Source organism: Pseudophryne corroboree, chromosome 3, assembly GCF_028390025.1.
Source record: "Pseudophryne corroboree isolate aPseCor3 chromosome 3, aPseCor3.hap2, whole genome shotgun sequence".
NCBI classification, from domain to species: domain Eukaryota; kingdom Metazoa; phylum Chordata; class Amphibia; order Anura; family Myobatrachidae; genus Pseudophryne; species Pseudophryne corroboree.
In genome coordinates, this window is record NC_086446.1 from 183,842,333 (window position 1) to 183,865,704 (window position 23,372).

Genomic DNA, 23,372 nt, shown 5'->3' on the forward strand with positions numbered 1-23,372 from the left:
TTTGAAGGTTGGTGTGACATAACTATCTTGCATTGACAAAAACCAGCAATGTATTCAGTAATTCATTGCAGCTTTATTTTAATACAAAATGAGTAATATCCTATGATGTGATTGTCACAAAGGCTGTTACCAATTTATTTCAGGCATTGTCAGTAAAGGCTTGTGATCCTCGATTTAATACAGAAGCAATGTGAATATGAAGATAGTTTACTGTACATATTATTGTTTGCTCTGTACCTTTAGCTACAGTTTGGTTTGGTGCATAAACTTAAATCTTTATGCGCACTATTACATAGATTACAAGCACAATAAGCATCTTACATTGCTGAGTCTGTGCTTTTGTCTGCCGAGAGATCAAGCTATAAGGGTGTCAGTTGAGCAGGGTCTTAAAGACACAAGATATCACTTGCCCGCTCTTCATGCTTCACCTTTAGCAAATACTGAATTCTGCAGACAGACAGTCTTGAGTAGACAGAATCTATCATCTCCCATCTTCGTCTATCTCCCAATCCACTGAGAGTGGCGGAGTTCTTCTCTCATCATATGATGTGCTCCTTTCCCAGCCAGTGATGACAACTCTGTCTTTGTTTACGCCAACCCCTTTGTCACTGTGGTTGCATTTGGATGAACTCTTTCAACTAGACATTCAAGTTTGTGTTTTCCCCACCTGGTCCATTCACCTGAGTGTAGGTTTCACTCTCCTTTTATAATATATAAATGACACTGTGAATATAATGTATGTTGCTCTACCCTACTAAGGTGCTTATTAAATGTAGCTCTTAGCAGGGGCATAACTAAAAGTTTGTGGGCCCCATAGCAAAATCTTGAAAGCCCCCCCTCCCCCCCATTGGCAAAGAGGGGTACAAAAACACACATTTGTCCACCTATGGAAAAAAAAACCCCACACTCAACACTGCAGGCGGGATCTCTTTCATCCATGGAAGTTACACAACTAGCCAGGGGTGAGTGAGTGCTGGTATACATGAAGGGGGTAGGAGAGAGCTGATTTACATGGGGGGAGGGGGGGGATAGAGTGGGTATGCATGGGATGAGAACAGGAATATATGGTGAGGGGAAAACAAGCCTACATGGAATGTAGAGAAGGTATACAGTACATGGATTAGAGCCAGTGTAAATGGGAGTGTGGGGGGGTAGCTATACGTGGAGTGTGGAGCAGGTATACATTGAGGAGGGAGGGCTGGGTACATGTGCTGCAGCTCATACTTGGTATTACTATGTCAACAATTTGCAGATGATTGTTTATTACACTGCAACCCAACACTTCTACCTATAACACACTACATCGACAACTAGGACCCAAAACTACTACCTATAACACATTACCATGACACAATTTACAGCACCACCCACCAATACACTACTACCTATAATAAAACATTACAGTGACATATATTGCAGCACCACCCAGCACTACCTATAATAACACATTACAGTCACACACATTACAGTGACATATATTACAGCACCACCCAGCACTACCTATAATAACACATTACAGTGACACACATTACAGTGACATATATTACAGCACCACCCAGCACTACCTATAATAACACATTACAGTCACACACATTACAGTGACATATATTACAGCACCACCCAGCACTACCTATAATAACACATTACAGTGACACACATTACAGTGACATATATTACAGCACCACCCAGCACTACCTATAATAACACATTACAGTGACACACATTACAGTGACATATATTACAGCACCACCCAGCACTACCTATAATAACACATTACAGTGACACACATTACAGTGACATATATTACAGCACCACCCAGCACTACCTATAATAACACATTACAGTCACACACATTACAGTGACATATATTACAGCACCACCCAGCACTACCTATAATAACACATTACAGTCACACACATTACAGTGACATATATTACAGCACCACCCAGCACTACCTATAATAACGCATAACAGTGACATATATTACAGCACCACCAAGCATTACCTATACAGGTTGAGTATCCCTTATCCAAAATGCTTAGGACCAGAAGTATTTTGGATATCGGATTTTTCCGTATTTTGGAATAATTGCATACTATAATGAGATATCATGGCGATGGGACCTAAGTCTAAGCACAGAATGCATTTATGTTTCATATACACCTTATACACATAGCCGGAAGGTAATTTTAGCCAATATTTTTGGTAACTTTGTGCATTGAACAAAGTGTGTGTACATTCACACAATTAATTTATGTTTCATATACACCTTATACACACAGCCTGAAGGTCATTTAATACAATAGTTTTAATAACTTTGTGTATTAAACAAAGTTTGTGTACATTGAGCCATCAAAAAACAAAGGTTTCACTAACTCACTCTCACTCAAAAAAGTCCGTATTTCGGAATATTCCGTATTTCGGAATATTTGGATATGGGATACTCAACCTGTACACACAGCCTGAGGGTAATTTTAGCAAATATTTTTAATAACTTTGTGCATTAAACAAAGTGTGTGTACATTCACACAATTCATTTATGTTTCATATACACCTTATACACACAGCCTGAAGGTCATTTAATACAATATTTTTAATAACTTATTGTATTAAACAAAGTTTGTGTACATTGAGCCATAAGAAAACAAAGGTTTCACTATCTCACTCTCACTCAAAAAAGTCCGTATTTCGGAATATTCCGTATTTCGGAATATTTCGATATGGGATACTCAACCTGTAATAACACATTACAGTGACATATATTACAGCACCACCCAGCACTACCTATAATAACACATTACAGTCACACACATTACAGTGACATATATTACAGCACCACCCAGCACTACCTATAATAACACATTACAGTGACCTATATTACAGCACCACCCAGCACTACCTATAATAACACATTACAGTGACATATATTACAGCACCACCGAGCATTACCTATAATAACACATTACAGTGACATATATTACAGCACCACCCAGCACTACCTATATTAATAACGCATTACAGTGACACACATTACAGTGACATATATTACAGCACCACCCAGCACTACCTATAATAACACATTACAGTGACACACATTACAGTGACATATATTACAGCACCACCCAGCACTACCTATAATAACACATTACAGTCACACACATTACAGTGACATATATTACAGCACCACCCAGCACTACCTATAATAACACATTACAGTAACACACATTACAGTGACATATATTACAGCACCACCCAGCACTACCTATAATAACACATTACAGTGACACACATTACAGTGACATATATTACAGCACCACCCAGCACTACCTATAATAACACATTACAGTGACACACATTACAGTGACATATATCACAGCACCACCCAGCATTACCTATAATAACACATTACAGTGACACACATTACAGTGACATATATTACAGCACCACCCAGCACTACCTATAATAACACATTACAGTGACACACATTACAGTGACATATATTACAGCACCACCCAGCACTACCTATAATAACACATTACAGTGACACACATTACAGTGACATATATCACAGCACCACCCAGCATTACCTATAATAACACATTACAGTGACACACATTACAGTGACATATATTACAGCACCACCCAGCACTACCTATAATAACACATTACAGTGACATATATCACAGCACCACCGAGCATTACCTATATAACACATTACAGTGACACACATTACAGTGACATATATTACAGCACCACCCAGCACTACCTATAATAACACATTACAGTGACATATATCACAGCACCACCTATAATAACACATTACAGTGACACACATTAGAGTGACATATATTACAGCACCACCCAGCACTACCTATAATAACACATTACAGTGACACACATTACAGTGACATATATTACAGCACCACCCAGCACTACCTATAATAACACATTACAGTGACATATATCACAGCACCACCGAGCATTACCTATGTAACACATTACAGTGACACACATTACAGTGACATATATTACAGCACCACCCAGCACTACCTATAATAACACATTACAGTGACATATATCACAGCACCACCTATAATAACACATTACAGTGACACACATTAGAGTGACATATATTACAGCACCACCCAGCACTACCTATAATAACACATTACAGTGACACACATTACAGTGACATATATTACAGCACCACCCAGCACTACCTATAATAACACATTACAGTGACATATATCACAGCACCACCGAGCATTACCTATATAACACATTACAGTGACACACATTACAGTGACATATATTACAGCACCACCCAGCACTACCTATAATAACACATTACAGTGACATATATCACAGCACCACCTATAATAACACATTACAGTGACACACATTAGAGTGACATATATTACAGCACCACCCAGCACTACCTATAATAACACATTACAGTGACATATATTACAGCACCACCCAGCACTACCTATAATAACACATTACAGTGACACACATTGCATCACTACTACCTATAATTGCGGACTGTACATTACTGGTCCCTTGCAACTGGAATATGCCACGTATGCATCCTGAGGGTGGGGGGTACAGGGCATTGCTTTGTGTACAGGGCATTGTCATGCTGAATCAGAAAGGGGTCTTCCGAAAAGTGTTGCCACAGAGTTGGAAGCTTACAATTTTCTAGCATGTCATTGTACACTGTAGCATAAGGATTTCCCCTCACTAGAGCTAAGGGGCGCAGTCCAAATCATGATAAACAGCCCAAGAATATTATTCCTTCATCACTACTAAAATGTACAGTTGAGAATGTGCTTTCGAATAGGAAGTGTTCTCTTGGCATCCGACATAAACACATATATGTCCTTTAGTTATATTCCTATGGATCCAGAATCACTGAAACCAAAGTCTGCAATTGTGCATGATACTCCGATGCTTGTGTGGGGCTGCTCAGCCATGGGAACCAAATTCATGAAGCTCAGAGTTACAAAATGCCTTTTCTTGCTGACATTGCTTACAGAGGCATTTTGTAACTCTGTAGTGGGTATTACAATGATCTTCAACACTCGACAATGCCGTTTTGTGAGCTTATGTGACCTACCACATCGGCGCTGAGTAACTTTTGTTCCTAGACATTTCCCCTTCACAATAACAGCATTTACAGCTGATCGAGGCATCTATAGCATGGCAGAATTTGACAAACTGATGTGCTGGAGAGGTGGCATCCCATGACCATTCCATGTTAAGTCACTGAGCTCATCAATACGACCCATTCTACTATTATTGTTGGATGATTGACTGTGGAGTCTGCATGGCTGTATGAATAGTTTTATACATCTTTTAGTAGTGGATGTGGCTGAAATGTACAAAAACACCAATTAGAAGGGGTGTCCTCATACTTTTGGCCATGTAATATATATAGCAATAAATCCAATGAATAACCCAGGTGCAGTAACACATTTATTGGCCCTACACACTTAAATATTTCACTGAAAGATATGAACGATCTTGTTCATTATTGAACGAGATATCTTTCAGTGTGTAGGCACCAACGATGTACGATGCGCGGCACCGCGCTCGTTCACCGTTGTTGCCGGCTTGTTCATACCTGAAGGCCAATCTGGACAATATCGGCCATATTAGCATGCAGGGCTATGGAGCCGGGTGACAGGGAGAGTGAAGAAACTTCACTCTCTCCGTCACCCTTCCTCCCCCGTTGCCGGGTCATCCAGCGGCTGTATCGGCCGCCGGGCAGCTCGGCGGCGGGTCGCCGAGTGTGTAGGGCCCATTACTGGACAAAGAGATGGATGTGACTTGTGGGATATGCAATCTTTACCTGAAGCTCTGTCTTTGCAGGTACTATGTCCTGAACAAACTTCCTACACTAAAGTTTCTGGATACGAGGAAAGTGACAAAGAAAGAGCGTGAAGTGGCAAGTTCCAGAGGGGCCTTTATGAAAGTTGTAAAGCCACAAGAAAACAAGGTAAGCTTTTATAATGAATACAAAATGTAAAAAAATGCCCATCATTTTTACAGTTAGAAAATTTAATATACAGTGCACTAGCACTGAAATAACCTAAATCTACACATCTGCATAGCCTATCCATCTATGGCTCACTATTGATGATTCATTGCTGATGGTAAAAAAAAATGGTTGATGGTCATTACTATTCATTACACACAATATTCAAACTAAATGCTGTGTACCATATAGTCCCTCATTAGTAAATGGGAGATCTGGAAGTTATTACTATGTGATGTCACCATGGACAAACATAGGTCATGGGGGAAGGGGCAGGACTTCAGTGTGAACAGATGCAGCTAGAACTGAAGGTAATGAAGTTACACTGAATCTGTTGTAACAAGGTACACCCCCTAGGTCTGCATAGAATCCCTTACAACCCCCCCCCCCCCCCCCCCCCCCAAAACATAAACATTGCTAAAGTTTAAAATAAGTATATCTGGTGTGTTTTATTTCCAGAACTTTTCTTTTAACATAATATATTTATTTGTATATTAAACCAAAAGAAGTCACCATAATAGAATGGCTATGCTTCCTGTCACAATTCCCTGTGCTGCAAAGTTGGGAGTTATGATCTATTCCTGTGTTTTAATATTAGAGAGTACTTTCCAGATTCTAACTCTACAGTGATCCTTATCTACAAAGCACACTGGATGCACACAGCAAAGCGCCTTCAGACACACCAGTGCGAAACCATCAAACACACCTGCTCTTAGCTCTCAGGTGATGTCTCCACAACCTAGAAGTGTGCAAATTGGTGATCTGAGCTGATGGCAAAAATCTTCTTTTTTCGTTTTTATTGAGTAGAAATGTCAGTGTGCCTTTATACACAACAAGTCACGTCCCTAGAAAGGTGTTCCTCATATCAATCATCTCCTTCATCAAAATTAATCTTTGTACTGTACTGAAAAACTTGACACAGTAGTGCGCTTACCATACGTAACACACTCCCCCTAATTCCTCACATTCAGCCTAATTCAGAGCAGCAAATTTGTTAGCAGTTGGGCAAAACCATGTGCACTGCAAGGGGGGCAGATAGAACATGTGCAGAGAGAGTTAGATTTGGGTGGGGTGTGTTCAAACTGAAATCTAAATTGCAGTGTAAAAATAAAGCAGCCAGTATTTACCCTGCACAGAAACAAAATAACCCACCCAAATCTAACTCATTGGCCATGCACAGTTTTGGCTTTCTACACCATCTTGTTCCGCAAGCCTATGTCCTTTGGCTGAAACCTAGGTGTGCTCCTGCACAGTTCAAACCATACTGTACATGCCACTAAAGCGGAACTGCTCTGTGACTGGACATTTTGAGCTTTGTAAATGAAGCAAAGTGTTTTCAGCTCTAACAGATTTATTGGTGCCACTGTAAATGGTGCCTGTTAGATTATTTAAATCTCTTCAATTATCCACAATTCTGATGTTCTCTGTAACATTTATAATTCTACTTAATTATAATACTCTATTTATACACTGAATGTGTTTTACCCCTAACACGTGTTTACTTACAACACAAGTGAGTTTTAATCTCATTGGATGATTGCACCAGGGCCGGTTATCAGCCTGGGTCAGCCATTGATGGTAGGGGGGAGCATAATGAGATGTTTTACTTTTGCGTTGATTTCTGTTGGTACATTTTCCAACAGCAGGCAGGGGGCCATCAATACTGTAGAAAATACACCACAATTAGTGCTTGCTCTCATGTTAATTTCTGTACGGATCCCTGTAATTGTCACTAATGGCAATTAGACAGCAAAAGGCTGCGTAGACATTTGCATTGTTCCCTTGTGTAATGCTGAGACTGGGTAATATGTATTAACACTTTATGCACTGCAGCCATCAGTAGTGTAATGGGTCACGATGAAAGTGCTTACACCAATAGTGTATACTGTGTCCTTTCAATATACATCTAAGTCAGGCATGTCCAAACTGCAGTTTGGACATGCCTGATCTAAGTGAATCGTTTTTTGTTTTTTTAAGCTATCTTACAAATGTCCCTTACTGCTCTATTATTCTAGCATGCTATGCCAGCTACAGTAGCACATTTGGAATAATACTTTCTGTAACCAACTGCATGTAGATGTAGACCAGGTATTTTGCTCCCCAGCAGGGTACATCTTGTTATGTTAGCAGGGCATACCTTGTTATTTTATTTCTTCAAATCATTGCCATTGATTGTGATATGTGTAAGTACTTTGTTAGACCACAGCCTCTTCCTGTGTATACACCTGGTTACTGTGTACCTGACAGGGAAGCAGACGACCACCCAAAGTTCTCTGTTTTTACAGATGCAGGCTGGCACAAGACGTGTCTGCTCAGCTGTGCATGGTCACTATTAGTGACAGGAAACACAACTCACATAGTGCCTATCAGTGGTTATGGAGCAAATGTCACTAGAAAGAGAGGACTAGTCATAATTACACTCTTCCAGAAGAATACAGCTGCTCAGCCCTTATGGCTATCTATCCAGCATTACTGTAAACATGTATGTAGTGTTGTGGTACCATGGGCATACTTTTTCCCTATCTCCAAGACCATGCCTGCCGTTCCTTGGCCACTGGAAGCAATGCGTTGATTTCATACTTTTTATAGTTAAGTCATTTATGCATACCTGGACCAGTAACCATTAGACAGTAAATGTTAATGGTCCTGTCACTAGCTAACAGAAATCTACTCCCTACTCCCTAGTCCCCGCTAGTTTCCCGGCATTGGTTATCATCATAAATCACCCCAGACAGCCTTTTTATTCCTTAGACGACTCCTCCCCTTCCCAGACTGACAGGTAAATTGCACTCACACTTTGCCACTAAAAGGGATCTCTTCACAGCAGCTCTGGTTGATTAAGCACATGCTTTCAGCTGCCCCAGGCTGAAAAGGAGAACTGCACTGAAATTAATCAAGCAGGTAAGACACACAGTCCCTATCTCCTCAATGGATGGTTTTCCGGGGCTTAACAAATAAACACTCCTGGTTCCTTTAAACCAAACTGCCCCTGTTGCCACAAAAAGAATAAAAAATGAAATAAAATAAAAAATAAATAAATATATATATATATATATATATATATATATACTTCCCACGGATCGGCACTCCCTCCTCCACTTGATAATGGCTCCGGTGCCTTCCAAGGAAATCCAGACAGACGAAAAAGGAGAGGCGGCACTCGGAGACTTTAAAGTTTAAATATTGTATTAAACAAGTAGACCGGTCTACGTATATGTATATATATATAAATAATTTGAAGATTGTTGCTGTTATTCTTTTTTCATTTTTTTTTTTAAACAGACCAGCAAAACCTAATTATTGCAAATATGATAATGCAGGCAACTCCCCTGCTATGCACAGTGATGTGATGATTCTAAAAGGAATAGGTCATTGATTGATAGCTCTGTTCCCCTACTCTATCTGCATCTATTGAGCTCTCCTAGTTCCGCATGTCCAGCTTAATTTTCAGCCTTTGTTTTAGTACCCCTCTGATTGAACACAATTACATCTGTCATGAGCACAGGTTGGTCTGTCAGAGTGATGGAGCCAGTGCTGGAGTGAGGACATTCATAAAACTTGCAATAAAGTTTGAAGTTGAAAATCAAATCAAAGCGATGACTTAGTCAGCTCTCCAGCTGTGCCGCTGTACACAGCTTAATGTTAGCGCTCCAGATGGCACAGTGGCTGGATCCCTATGAATAATGTACCAACCGCTGAAGATTATTTACTGGACCAGATCTGAAATTATTCACAGGACTTCACTGATCGTTCAGTGGACACCAGACAAAATGTACATCCTATTTACACTACTAATGTAACTCAATACAGAAATCAAAGACACCTGTTTTCTATTCACACATCAGTTCTTAGCCTTTGTTGAGAGACATAATGCTCTCCCTCTTGAATTACATGGCTCATTTTGCAATCATTTATAAAGATTACATGTTGGAATGATATCAGAATATTGCTTGGCAAAGGCTAAAGAAGATGTAATGGGTAGGACATAAAGGAGATTAGCAACATTCCACAGATATCCATAGGAATAGGTAGATGATCCTTATCCATTTGCATTACCTTTTAGTTACTGCAGTAATATAGCTACTGTGATCATCTAATCACTAGTGTAGACATACCAGTTGGATTGACTGTGTATAAAAATAGTTATGGTTCATAGAAATATTGTTTAATAATTGTTTAATATGGGATATTGTTCAATTTCTGTTGGGTACAGTGTCCAAAGCATCAGAGTATAGTGTACTCCCACTTCTAGAGGTTTCGCTGACAGATGGAAGAAAGTTATAATAACTCAGATGTCAAAGTGTTGAAAGGCAACCATTACGTCTGTAAGTTCATCTATAAGGGAGATGAGGGGATGCTTGCAGGACTGAACTTGGCCAAAATGAAGCAGCTATGTCACCAATCCCACCCAAAGCCAAATTCAGAGACAATGGATGCGATGCCCTTAGCCTTAGGCTATTTTATTTAAACAGGACTGGAAGTTGAGTACTCTATTTTAACAAGACCCTGGGAGAACAGATTAGCTCAATAATACTAACAAGAAAGAAGTCGTTTGCGAATGTAGTTATTATATTATATATTGGATTTCACCATTTACATAGTGGTTAGTATTACAATCTCACAACCCTAAGTTCAATTCAGTTCAGTTCCTGACATAGGCAGTAAATGTGTGGAGTTTGTATGTCCTCCACACCCATGTTTGATTGGATATCTTCTGGGTGCTCTAGTTTTCACCCACACTCTAAAAACATACTGGTGGACTAACTGCTCCTGACAATAAATTACTGACCGCATGACAGTATATTCTCTGTAAAGGGCTCCATAGTAAGTGTGTGCAAAAGAAATAATTGTTAATAAAACATTTATATAACTAGTTGCTCTAAAATTATTATTTTAAATATCTGTGTTAATGATAGCCACTTTTAAAAATAATTCTAGTGTCTGTTCTGAAGGCGTACATTGGAGGACACCTGTTTCAGGCATAGGCGTGCGCAGGGGGGGTGCCTGGTGCGCACAGGCACCCCCTAATGTCTGGCACCCCGATCTCACATGCTTGATGCAGCGATCGCCGAGCAGGCTGATTACTGTCCCCTCTGCGCTGCACCCTGTCAGGACTGTATTACTGACTGGACGGCTGGGTTAATCAAGGGTGCCACTGCCACTGGCTTTCAAACTCCCGGCTCCACCTCCATGTACCATACCCTCCAACATTTTACACATAAAAATTGGTACAAATTAGAAAAGGGGGCGTGCCCATGGGTAAAGGGGCGTGGCTACATCCCTTTTCCTATACTTTCAATGGAAGTTTGGAGAACCAAAAGTTGGTACGGACCTTTAAAAAAAGGTACTGTACCTGCTAAAAAGGTACAGCTGGAGGGTATGATGTACAAAAACAGCGTAGCGTGATGTGACGTGATGATGTCATGCTGCTCGCAAGCCCACCTGTCACACGCCTACCTCTCTCCTTCTATTCTATGCCAACACCAGCCACTGATGAGCAGCATGCAGCCAGTGTTCAATACTGGCAGGCGGTCGGCAGCAGCATTAACACGTCACACGTTTTTCCAGCAGCAGCAGTACTAGTGTGCAACTGTCAGTGTCAGCTTGCAGGGGAAAGAGAGGGGAAGCCAGATCAGGCTGAGGAGGAGCAATGTAATTGCAGTGAGTGCCATCAGGGGTGTTTGTTTGGTGCACATCACAACATATGACAATGCATCTGCTTTATTAGGACTGGTACATGGGTGGATATTTTATATTGCGTTGACCATCAATAGATGATGCCAGACACGCCCAAAAGGCGGTGCTAGACACACCCCTCCAACAGTGCACCCCCTAATAAAATGTGCTGCGCACGCCTATGCCTATGTACTATCTATAGTAGATGCATCACAGCTTGAGGCTCTTACATTATAACTTGATTTGTACAGTTCCCATATGCTGTCTTCTTTCCCCCAGTTTATCTTTGTAGAAATGTTATTCTAGCATTCAGCACAGTGATAGGAAATCTCTGCCTCACCAAAGCTTAAGAGTTACTACTCTGAATATTAAAATGATAGGCAAGTATCCACAGGATTGTACGAGCTATAGATAGTATAGGGTTATGCCCTTCCTGCACATCAAACTTCTAGTTATGCTGTTATAAGCAGACATAAAGAAGGCACTTGAAAATATAGATAAGGAAACAACTCTTAGCAACATTTGCTCTCTGATGATTCGTGTTAACCTTGGATCATTGCCCTCTTCTACCTGAAATCATAGGCGTGCGCAGCACATTTTATTAGGGGGTGCACTTTTGGAAGGGTGTGTCTAGCACCACCTTTTGGGCGTGTCTAGCACCACCTATTGACGGTCAACGCAATATAAAATATCCACCCTTGTACCAATCCTAATAATGCAGATGCATTGTCAGATGTTGTGGTGTGCACCAAACAAACACCCCTGATGGCACTCACTGCAATTACACTGCTCCTCCTCAGCCTGGTCTGGCTCCCCCTCTCTTTCCCCTGCAAGCTGCAGTCACTCACTGACACTGACAGTCGCAGACTTGTTACTGCTGATGCTGGAAAAAGCGTTATGTGTCAATCCTGCTGCCCACTGCCTGCCAGTATTGAATTTGTCTTTCCAAAAGGAGTGCTGGCTGAATGCAGCTCCTCATCAGTGGCTGGCGTTGGCACAGAATAGAAGGAGAGAGGTGGGCTTATGACGGGTGTGACAGGTGGGCGTGCGAGCAGCATGATGTCATCACGTCACATCACGCTGTTTTTGTACATGGAGGTGGAGCCGGGAGTTTGAAAGCCGGTGGCAGTGGTACCCTTGATTAACCCAGGCGTCCAGTCAGTAATGCAGTCCTGACAGGGTGCAGCGCAGAGGGGACAGTAATCAGCCTGCTCGGAGATCGCTGCATCAGGCATGTGAGATCGGGGTGCCAGACATTAGGGGGTGCCTGTGCGCACCAGGCACCCCCCCTGCGCACGCCTATGGTCCTGTCCCCTATTGCAGGTGTTAGCAGGGCTCTTGGGACAGAGCAAATTAATTCTGCAGCAGCAGCGGTTTTGCTGCAGAGCTCCATTGGAAGTGCAGCAGTCACACTTTGATCCTGCTGTGAACCATACAAGTGCAGCTGTACAAGCAGGGGCCCCTTTATGGCCTGGAGCCCTGAGGCAGGCGTCTCTATTTTCCTCTGGGAGTTACGCACCTAGTTGGCGTTGAAACTGTAGTTTGAAGGTTAGCTGTTATGTACTATGAAGGTACGTCAAGCTTTTGTTACCATGACCTGGGTTATGCTTTATATAACCTCACATAAAAAGGGAGCATAATCAGTGGGCAAGTATATTATTATTTATTTCATTATTATCCTTTATTTATATGGTGCCACAAGGGTTCTGCAGTGTTTTACAAAGTACATAAACAGAATGAACAAAACAAGTAAGAAGTGACTTACAGTACAGACCATTGCAGGACAAGGACATGCTTTATACACATTACTGCATCAGCGGTCATAATACCCAAATAAGCAGCAAGGCGGCAAAACCCAAGGGTTAGGTGAATGCTTATATTGGGAAGTCCTACTCATGTCCCTGGTAGCTGGAAACAGAGGGGGGATTTAACCTTCTAATGGGTGCAGTGTCGGACTGGGGTGTGAAGGGGCCACTGGGGGGTATGCAGTGGTAGGGGCCCATGCTTAGAGGCTTGGCTAACCATTAGTGAGTGCATGGTCTGGGTCCCTTGATAAATATATACAGTAAATACTGCTAGTGCATGCATGATAATGTACCAGATTAATAACAGCAATACACAGTAGAAAATACATCATAGTCCTGTGCAGTCTAGTATAACATATTTATAATGTATAACTTCATTGCACAGTCTGGAATCTGATCCCTAGCGAAGGGGGTGGGCCCCCAGGCAGTGGGGCCTGCCGGGGTTTTCCTCTGTACCTCAGTGGGCCAGTCGACCCTGGATGAGTTGAGATTAAGCCCATAGCAATCAGATTCTAGCTATTATCTGTCTAGTACATTTTATAAAATTACTGAATTTGATTGTTTGCTATGAGTAACTCCTCCATTTTCATCCTTAGAAGGTTTGATAAATCTCGCCGTGAGTAAGAATCTCTGGTCAGGCAACTCTGATATTCAAAAAGAAGCTAAGTGATCTCACTGAAGAGATATCATTTTGTTTCCTTTCTAATTATTTATTATGTCCATACAGTACTATATACATTCCTGAAAATGCTGACTTCTACATTGATAATGTGGATTTTTATTTTTTTACGTATGTAATCGATTTAACCATGGAGTGAATTATGTACATGTATTTATGTCATATGAATAAACATGGTGGAGCTTTGGGCCTTGTAGTGTCGTGGCTGTCAGGGAGGGGTGCTGAAGTGGCCTCAAGGAGCAAAAATGTAAATCTGGACCTGCGTTCCAGGCACTTTACATGACCCTCAGACAGGTTTCATCTTGTTGTAGCACACCCCAGGCCTGGGAACCTAACACACACTATTCTTTCATCTCCATTTCCAAAGGACTTTTTAAAATGCTGTACAAAAATCTCCCTCACTGCTGCAATAAAATGAAGAAATAATATGCTTTGAAAGTGATTTATGGTGGCACCTAAACAGCCAGATTTATAAAGAAGTATTTTGGGTCTGGGAGAAACCCCAGGAGTCAGGTCAAAAATGAGTCTAAGCGTGATTTAAAAGGCTCTGTTTCTGACATGACATTTAATGTGTGTGCTGTGAGACCCATATGTCCCTAATAAAAGAGCATTACTTTTCAAATATAAGGCACATGCTGTGTGTATGTGTTTTTTCCTTGTCTGTAGAATCCATAACCTTTTCCTACAGTCGAAAATGCTAACCACAAAGGAAGTTTTACATGCAATAAAACTTCAGCTCAGAAAATCGCTTTTCATTAAGCTGGCTAGTGGGCTGACAGCTGGACTAGGAATGAAATGAATGCATGTAGACACAGCTGAGATATTGATCCTATTTACACTGTACATTGGTTAGCTGAGGCTTTCCGCTATACTTCAGCAGCAGTCAAAGTAACCAGCCTGGATGGGAACAATCCAGTGTGCGATTCCAGGACGATAGCTCAGATTTAGGAGTTTAGAAATGAAGACCCTCATGGCAGTTCTACTATGAACATGCTTGGACAGTGCCCATGACTAAAATGCCCACATGAACGTGTAAAAATACCTAACAAGCAACTGTCATATAGGGGGAGTGGCTAAGAGACAAAGGCCAATTACAAATCTGTATTTGTTATTATTATTACAGGTTGAGTATCCAATATCCAAATATTCCGAAATATGGATTTTTTTTTAGTGAGATAGTGAAACCTTTGTTTTCTGATGGCTCAATGTACACAAGCATTGTTTAATACAAACAGTTATTAAACATATTGTATTAAATGACCTTCAGGCTGTGTGTATAAGGTGTATATGAAACATAAATCTATTGTATGAATGTACACACACTTTCTTTAATGCACAAAGTTATTAAAAATATTGGCTAAAATGACCTTCAGGCTGTGTGTATAAGGTGTATATGAAACATAAATGTATTCTGTGCTTAGACTTAGGTCCCATCGCCATGATATCCGAGTCATTATGGTATGCAATTATTTCAAAATACAGAAAAATACGATATCCAAAATACTTCTGGTCCCAAGCATTTTGGATAAGGGATACTCAACATGTACAGGTTGAGTATCCCATATCCAAATATTCCGAAATACGGAATATTCCGAAATACAGACTTTTTTGAGTGAGACTGAGATAGTGAAACCTTTGTTTTTTGATGGTTCAATGTACACAAACTTTGTTTAATACTCAAAGTTATTAAAAATATTGTATTAAATGACCTTCAGGCTGTGTGCATAAGGTGTATATGAAACATAAATGAATTGTGTGAATGTAGACACACTTTGTTTAATGTACAAAGTTATAAAAAATATTGGCTAAAATTACCTTCAGGCAGTGTGTATAAGGTGTATATGAAACATAAATGCATTCTGTGCTTAGATTTAGGTCCCATCACCATGATATCTCATTATGGTATGCAATTATTCCAAAATACGGAAAAATCCGATATCCAAAATTGCTCTGGTCCCAAGCATTTTGGATAAGGGATACTCAACCTGTATTATCCTTTATTTATATGTCGCCACAAGGGTTCTGCAGTGCCCAATTACAGAGTACATAAACAAATAATCAAAACAGGAAAACAGCAACTTACAGTTGAAGACAATACAGGGTAAATAAACATAGTTACATCAGCAGATGACACTGGAATAAGCATCTGATGGCAGGAGACTGTTGGATTTTGTGCAGTTGAAGATTATTAAAGTAAGAAAAGGATAAGCCCCCTTTCCCCTTTTCCCCAGAACAGAAAAGGATAAGCACATGAGGGAAGAGTGCCCTACTCGTGAGAGCTTACATTCTAAACAGGGCTGGTTATGGACCCAGGGTGAAAGTTTCCTTTGCCCCCCCCCCCCCCAAATAAATAAATACATATATATATATATATATATATATATATATATATGCAATTCTGGTCGGCACTCTTCCAAAAAGGTATCAACCTGCCTTGGTGCCCTCCAAGGTTGTCACACCAATGATACAGATTATAAGCTGGCGGCACTCACAGGACTTGTTACCACAGATTACACGAGGCTGCCCCCGTGAATATCAACGTTTCGATTGTTTAATCGTCTTCAGGATAACACATAGTACAAAAAACAAACATTTATAACTCACCCTGTAAATAGACGCCGTCTCACGCTGCCGGGCTCCGGGCGTCCGTCGTCCCATGATGACGTCACACAACGGCGACGTGCGCTCTCCAGCGCTCACACCAAGTTCCGTACTGGACTCCCGTTGCCTGGCAACAAGAAAGGGCATAATCATGTGACTTGCATCCTCCACCGCAATACATAAACATAAAAGTTTAAAAAGCAGTTCCACATACCCACCAATCTACATTAGGGATTTCATAATCAGACATCTCTATAATTCATTAATATACTCATATATATAAAAAAAATACTGAAGTATTTTGTTATAAAGAAAAAACCAATATCACTCCCATTTAGAGAAAACAATTAAGGCCAAAATTTTCATTGATGCCAAAGAAAAAACCAATATCACTCCCATTTAGAGAAAACAATTAAGGGCAACATTTTCATTGAGGCCATATGGGGATACAGTATTTAATTCATGTATCCACCTGGCCTCACACTGCAATAAACATCTGTCTCTATCTCCACCTCTAACCCTTTTTTCCACCTGATCGATAATCATATATCTTAAAGTTGATAACCCATGTTTATACATTCTAAAGTGCCTTGCTACTGGTTGTTCTTGGGCTACTATTTGTCCTTCTATTGCTTTTCTAATAGATGACCGATGCATATTCATCCGTTCCTTAAATTGCCTGGTGGTCTTCCCTACATAGAGAAGACCACACGGGCACCGGATGAAATACACTACATGGGTGCTTGTGCATGTTAATACTTTCTTTATAGGGATCCGTTTACCGGTATGTGGGTGTGCAAATGTATCACCTTTTTCAAGGTAACTACATGTAGTGCACCCCACACACCGGTAACACCCTGGCTTTCTCGTTAGAAAATTAGATTTTATCTGGACTTTGGTATTTTCAGATATATCATTTTTTACAAGCCACTGTTTAAGATTTTTACTTCGTCTGAAGCTAGGCATTAATTTTGCTGTTCTTAGCGCCTTCAAATCTGGGTCTGTGGTAACTAATGGCCACAACATCTTTGTTTCCTTAACCACTTGCTGACTCTGCGCATGGAATTGTTGAACAAAGGGTATTCTGGACATATCCCCTTGTAACTTCCTAGTACTTAATAGTAATTGCTCCCTGGGTTCCGCAATGCTTTGGTTTTAGCTTTAAGCAATTGGTCATATTTGTAACCTCTAGCCATAAATTGCCTAATCATAGAATCTATTTCCTTGATCGTTTTTTCCATGTCGTCAGAGATTCGATGAACTCTTACGAACTGGGAGAAGGGGAGCCCCTCCTTAGTCGCTCTTGGATGCTGACTCGAATGATGCAACATATTATTGCGATCTGTTTTCTTCCTATAAAGTGAGGTGTGTAATGCCCCTTCACTTAATTGAATGGTTACATCAAGGTAATTTACTTCACAATCACTAATCAAGTATGTAAATTTGATATATTCATTAGCAGTATTAGCCATGGTCATTAGATCATGAAAATCACTCTCCTCTCCCAACCAAATGATAAATAAGTCGTCTATATATCTCAAAAAGACCAAAAATTTAGATGCTATATTGGAATCAGAGAAAAATATCTCTTGTTCTACCTCAAACATGTAACTTGTTGCCAGGCAACGGGAGTCCAGTACGGAACTTGGTGTGAGCGCTGGAGAGCGCACGTCGCCGTTGTGTGATGTCATCATGGGACGACGGACGCCCGGAGCCCGGCAGCGTGAGACGGCGTCTATTCACAGGGTGAGTTATAAATGTTTGTTTTTTGTACTATGTGTTATCCTGAAGACGATTAAACAATAGAAACGTTGATATTCACGGGGGCAGTCTCGTGTAATCTGTGGTAACAAGTCCTGTGAGTGCCGCCAGCTTATACTCTGTATATATATATATATATATATATATATATATATAAATAAAAAAAATTATAAAAAAAAGAAATACAAAAAAAGAGAAGAAATAAAAAAATAGGCAACAAAGGGTTATAGGCACATAACATAACATAGTTATAGGCACATAGTTATAACATAGGCGCGTGCAAAAAATAGGGGCATGGCTTCATAGGGAAGGGGCGTGGCCACAGTTATGCCCCCTGTAGTTGTTCCCCCAGCAGATTTGCCCCCTGTAGCTGTGCCCTCAGTAGTTGTGCCCCTGTAGTTTTGCCCTCTGTTGCTGTGCGCTCAGTAGTTGTGCCCCTGTAGTTTTGCCCTCTGTTGCTGTGCGCTCAGTAGTTGTGCCCCTGTAGTTTTGTCCCCTGTTGCTTTGCCCTCAGTAGTTACGCCCCTGTAGATTTTTCCCTGTTGCTGTGCCCTCAGTAGTTGTGCCCCCTGTTGATGTGCCCTCAGTAGTTGTGCCCCCTCTTGCTGTGCCCTCAGTAGTTGTGCCCCTGTAGTTTTGCCCCCTGTTGCTGTGCCGTCAGTAGCGGTGTGTAGAAAAAAAATACTCACCAGCCTGCTCCTGCTTCCCGACCGCTGCTGCTGTCCTCCATCTCCGGATGCCGCTCCTCGGATCTATGCCCATAGCAACGCACACTGCACAATTATGACCTCTAGCGTCTGCTCCCACAATGTCGTGCAGTGCGCGATTATATCAGGTGCACCGCACGGCACCAGCAGTAGTCGTTCTTGCCCCGCCCTCCCCCCCCATTTTTTTTTTAAATAAATAAAAAAAATTATTACAAAAAAAATAAAAAATAGGCAACAAAGGGTTAGTGCGTGCCATAGGTGCGCACAAAAATAGGGGCGTGGTCACAGTTATGCCCCTAGTAGATTTGCCCCCTGTAGCTGTGCCCTCAGTAGTTGTGCCCCCTGTTGCTGTGCGCTCAGTAGTTGTGCCCCTGTTGCTGTGCGCTCAGTAGTTGTGCCCCTGTAGTTTTGCTCCCTGTTGCTGTGCCCTCAGTAGTTGTGCCCCTGTAGTTTTGCCCCCTGTTGCTGTGCCCTCAATAGTGGCGCGTGAAAAATAAAATACTCACCAGCCCCGCTCCTGCTTCCCGACCGCTGCTGCGGTCCTCCATAGCACCGCACACTGCACAGACACTAAAGGTCAATTATGACCCCTAGCGTCTCCTCCCACAATGCCGTGCGGTGCGCGATTATGTCAGGTGCACGGCACCAGCAGTAGCGGCTCCCTCAGGACAGCAGTGCCCCCGGCAAAAACCCTGCTTGCTCGTGGCAAGAGCCGCTACTGTTTCTAAAGGCCAGTACTGACGAGAGAGATGTGTGCTGAGCAATTTTAACACAGACCGCTCAGCACACATCTCTCCCCACGAGCGAGGGGGGGGGGGGGGGCGCTCTCTTTACACAGCGCTGAAGTGAGCAACCCGCTAGATTGAGCCTGCATACAGGCTCAATCTAGCACCGGTGATAGCATCGCTATCGCTGGGGGACATACACACAACAGATCCGTGCTTAAAATCTAAGCAATCTAGTCAGATTGCTTAGATTTTAAACACGGATCTCTCCGTGTGTACCCCCCCTTAAAGGGGAGGGGTAGACAAACTTGGGTGACACAGACGGGGTTGTTACAGTGTTGCTGGCTTAAAGGTTCTGTGTTAATATTTGGACGGAGTTACCAACTCTCCCAAATTAAATGGTGGGAGTTGTCCTCTAGTTAATTTGCAATTTTATAAATCTTTGTTGACAGGATTACTGGTATGTACGGTAATCCTGTATCTCTGCAATCTCATCCTATACAATTTCTAAAGGCTATTCTTGCCATTCATTGTGAGTGCCATGCAACAAATGGTTGTTGAATATGGTTGCGCAAATTGGAGAAGATCAGGACTTTCAGCACATCTGTACCACTTCTAGCAGGACTGGTGACTTTTAGTGAAGTCGGAAAATAACCTCACATGGAGGTTGATAGTGGCTCTCTGCCAACAACATTTACCATCATACAGATAATGCTATGAGCAATTTAGATCAGATTTTAATCAGACGTTGTGGTAGTTTTCTGGCCAGATTCCCTATATTAGCTGTGATGATGGTGCATGGGTAGTCTGTATGCTGTGTGAGTCCATTTACCATGCTTATCTTATGTTAGTAAATCTCAATGCTTGCACCATTTCGTCTGCTTTAGGGGCCTAATTATCACAATCTGTGTTTTTATGCAGTTGTGATGAGGTGGCTTCAGCTAAAGTCACAAAACAAAAATGTATATTTCCGCTTGTTTTTAGCAAAAGTCTGTCCTATAAGAACCTGTCCCAGCACAGAGTTGGAAGCAAAGTGATAGCAAGCACTAGCACTTTGCGACCAGGTTTGGACCTGGCTAGTGTAGTGTGCATACATGGCCGTCGTCCTGCACATACATCAGCAGGAACTGTTCTGATCCTTCTCACCTAAAAACTGCGAAATAGTTGTTCTAAGGTTACTATGGGCTAATGACAGCTGAAGGTGGCATTGGTTCCTGAGGCAAAGTCCCAAAATTCCAGACCTTTGCTAAATTTTACTGTTTAGCAGCCCCCTATTGAGGCTGATTTTGTGAATGGAAATGGAGGTACCCCATTCATAGATCCTGGGGATGCTTACGTTTTGCGGGTACACTCCAAAACCTGTTTTTGTGGCAACTCTGGCAAAAATACTTTCATAACTATGCCCCTAGAAACAAGATTGGTAATAAGATTGGCAGCTATATTTGCACACATTAAAACTTGGTAATGGGGTGCAGATGAGATAAGTAGCTGATGTGCACAGGTTTATCACTGTGCTGCAGGGCATGAATATCACTTACATGGCCGAACACAAATAGAGGGATGTTTACTACTAGTTAAACACTTAGGTGCATACAAATAAGCAGAAGGGTTAAACACACAAGGCATGTACACATAAACCCTGAATTGGGTTTCTGAGTACCAAGCTTCTTCTTACCAAGCCCTACCACTAAGAAGAAAGCGTATGAAAGTACTTTTCCCCTTTCGTTTTTCTATCTTTTTTTTTTCTTTTTTTTTTTGTCTTCCTCTCTCTCTTTGTTAAGTTAGTGCTCACACAAAGCAGCTTTGTGGCTTTTCCAGACTTGTCACAGCCGTCAGTCGGGATAAGGAAAACGATATTGTTTCCAGTACTTGAGTTCCTTCCGCGCTGACATGTGCCACTCGATGAGGATGATAAATGCCTCCCTCATTAGCTTGGGGTGTGGGATTACTGGCTGACAACACATTAATCACCAGCTTCTGTGGCAGACTGACGAGCAATAGACATTGTTAACAAAACTTTTCTAATATGTCACTCTTCTGTCTGGCAGGCAATAATCAATCACTCAGATTGGCAGGCCTGATAAATCATACTATTTATACTCTATGTAATGAAAGATCTTTCCCACATTCTGTCATTTTATTTCTGTGGACAGTCACGCAGGGTGCGGTCCTACCCTTGTGTGGCAATGCAGGAGTTAATGGCTCCATTGGGACCCCTACAATGTAGTTTTTCGTTGTCTTATAAGTTCTGCTACCTCTGGATGCTAAAATGTATCCAATCTAGTTGTTTGCTCTGGCTACCTATAACTTGGAATGTTTTTTTCTCTTCTTTACTTCCTGAAAGTTTTATCATGAATGTGTATGGTATCTATCGTGGGTTTTCTTGTACATGTACAGTAAAAGACTAATATGCAAGTGCATCACATTGGTGTACTTCTTCAGATGTGTGTATATGCCATGCTTCCGAGGCCTGTAAGTAAGCTTTAGCTGTGTTTACATTAGGGCCCCACTTTTATACCCGTGTTCTGTAAATTGCCGTGTCCTCCAGTGCCCAGTCTCCCCTTCTCCCCTTCCTGTGTAGACCGCACTGTAGCAGTTCTTCTGATTGTTTATTGCTTTACTTGTGAAAGGTTTAAACAAAGAAACACCAAACTAGTTCTTGTAATTTTGTATAATGTATTACTTAAATAAATTTTCCTTGTTGTTTATTGTTTTATTTGCTTTTAACATATTTGACTAATTTTTTGACTGGATTTGATGCACATGTGGTTTTCGGCACATAATGTCGGTCTCTGGAATATATGTCTAGGATCAGAGAGCTGAACATTATTGGTGTCTACCAGTGCTTTATTTACCTCTCTGTTACATGTCACTAGCAATGCCCTGCTTCTCATGGGAGGCTGCGCATTGCCACAGGTCATGTGACGAGAAAGGGACAAGGTCTGTAACAGGATATGGGTAGCCCTTGTTTCTTTCCTAGTTCTGTCTGTTATATGATTAATGTCCCTGCAGGCTCTCTGCGGGTCAGGTGAGGGCCTGTCACTACAGCTGCAAATGACACTTCTAGCAGATGTTACAGCTCATACTCTTATTTACTGTCACTTCTAAACAAGGGCAGTGTGTGTGTAAATACAATAAACAACACAAATTCCTATACAGCAATTACAATGCTACAAGAAAAGAAGGAATAAATAATATAAGAATAGATTCTCTTTGAATTATAGCCACAGATCACATCAATATTCATAAGAATTATGAGTTTGGTTGCAGTTAGACACAGTGTGAAGATTCTTCACCTGTTTACATGTAGAAATTACATCATTTATATTTCTCACTATACTAACATATAGTTTGTTTGGAATTTGTTGATTTTATGCT

The 23,372-nt window shown here is 41.3% G+C and overlaps 1 protein-coding gene across 1 annotated transcript in view; it reads left to right on the top strand.

The window, feature by feature from the left end:
• Positions 1 to 23,372, top strand: part of LRMDA (leucine rich melanocyte differentiation associated) — a 1,251,204-nt gene that overhangs the window by 1,200,262 nt on the left and 27,570 nt on the right. The window contains exon 6 of the mRNA XM_063958686.1: positions 5,875 to 6,001. Coding sequence (XP_063814756.1) covers positions 5,875 to 6,001 — 127 coding nt within the window. The remainder of the gene's footprint in view (positions 1 to 5,874; positions 6,002 to 23,372) is intronic.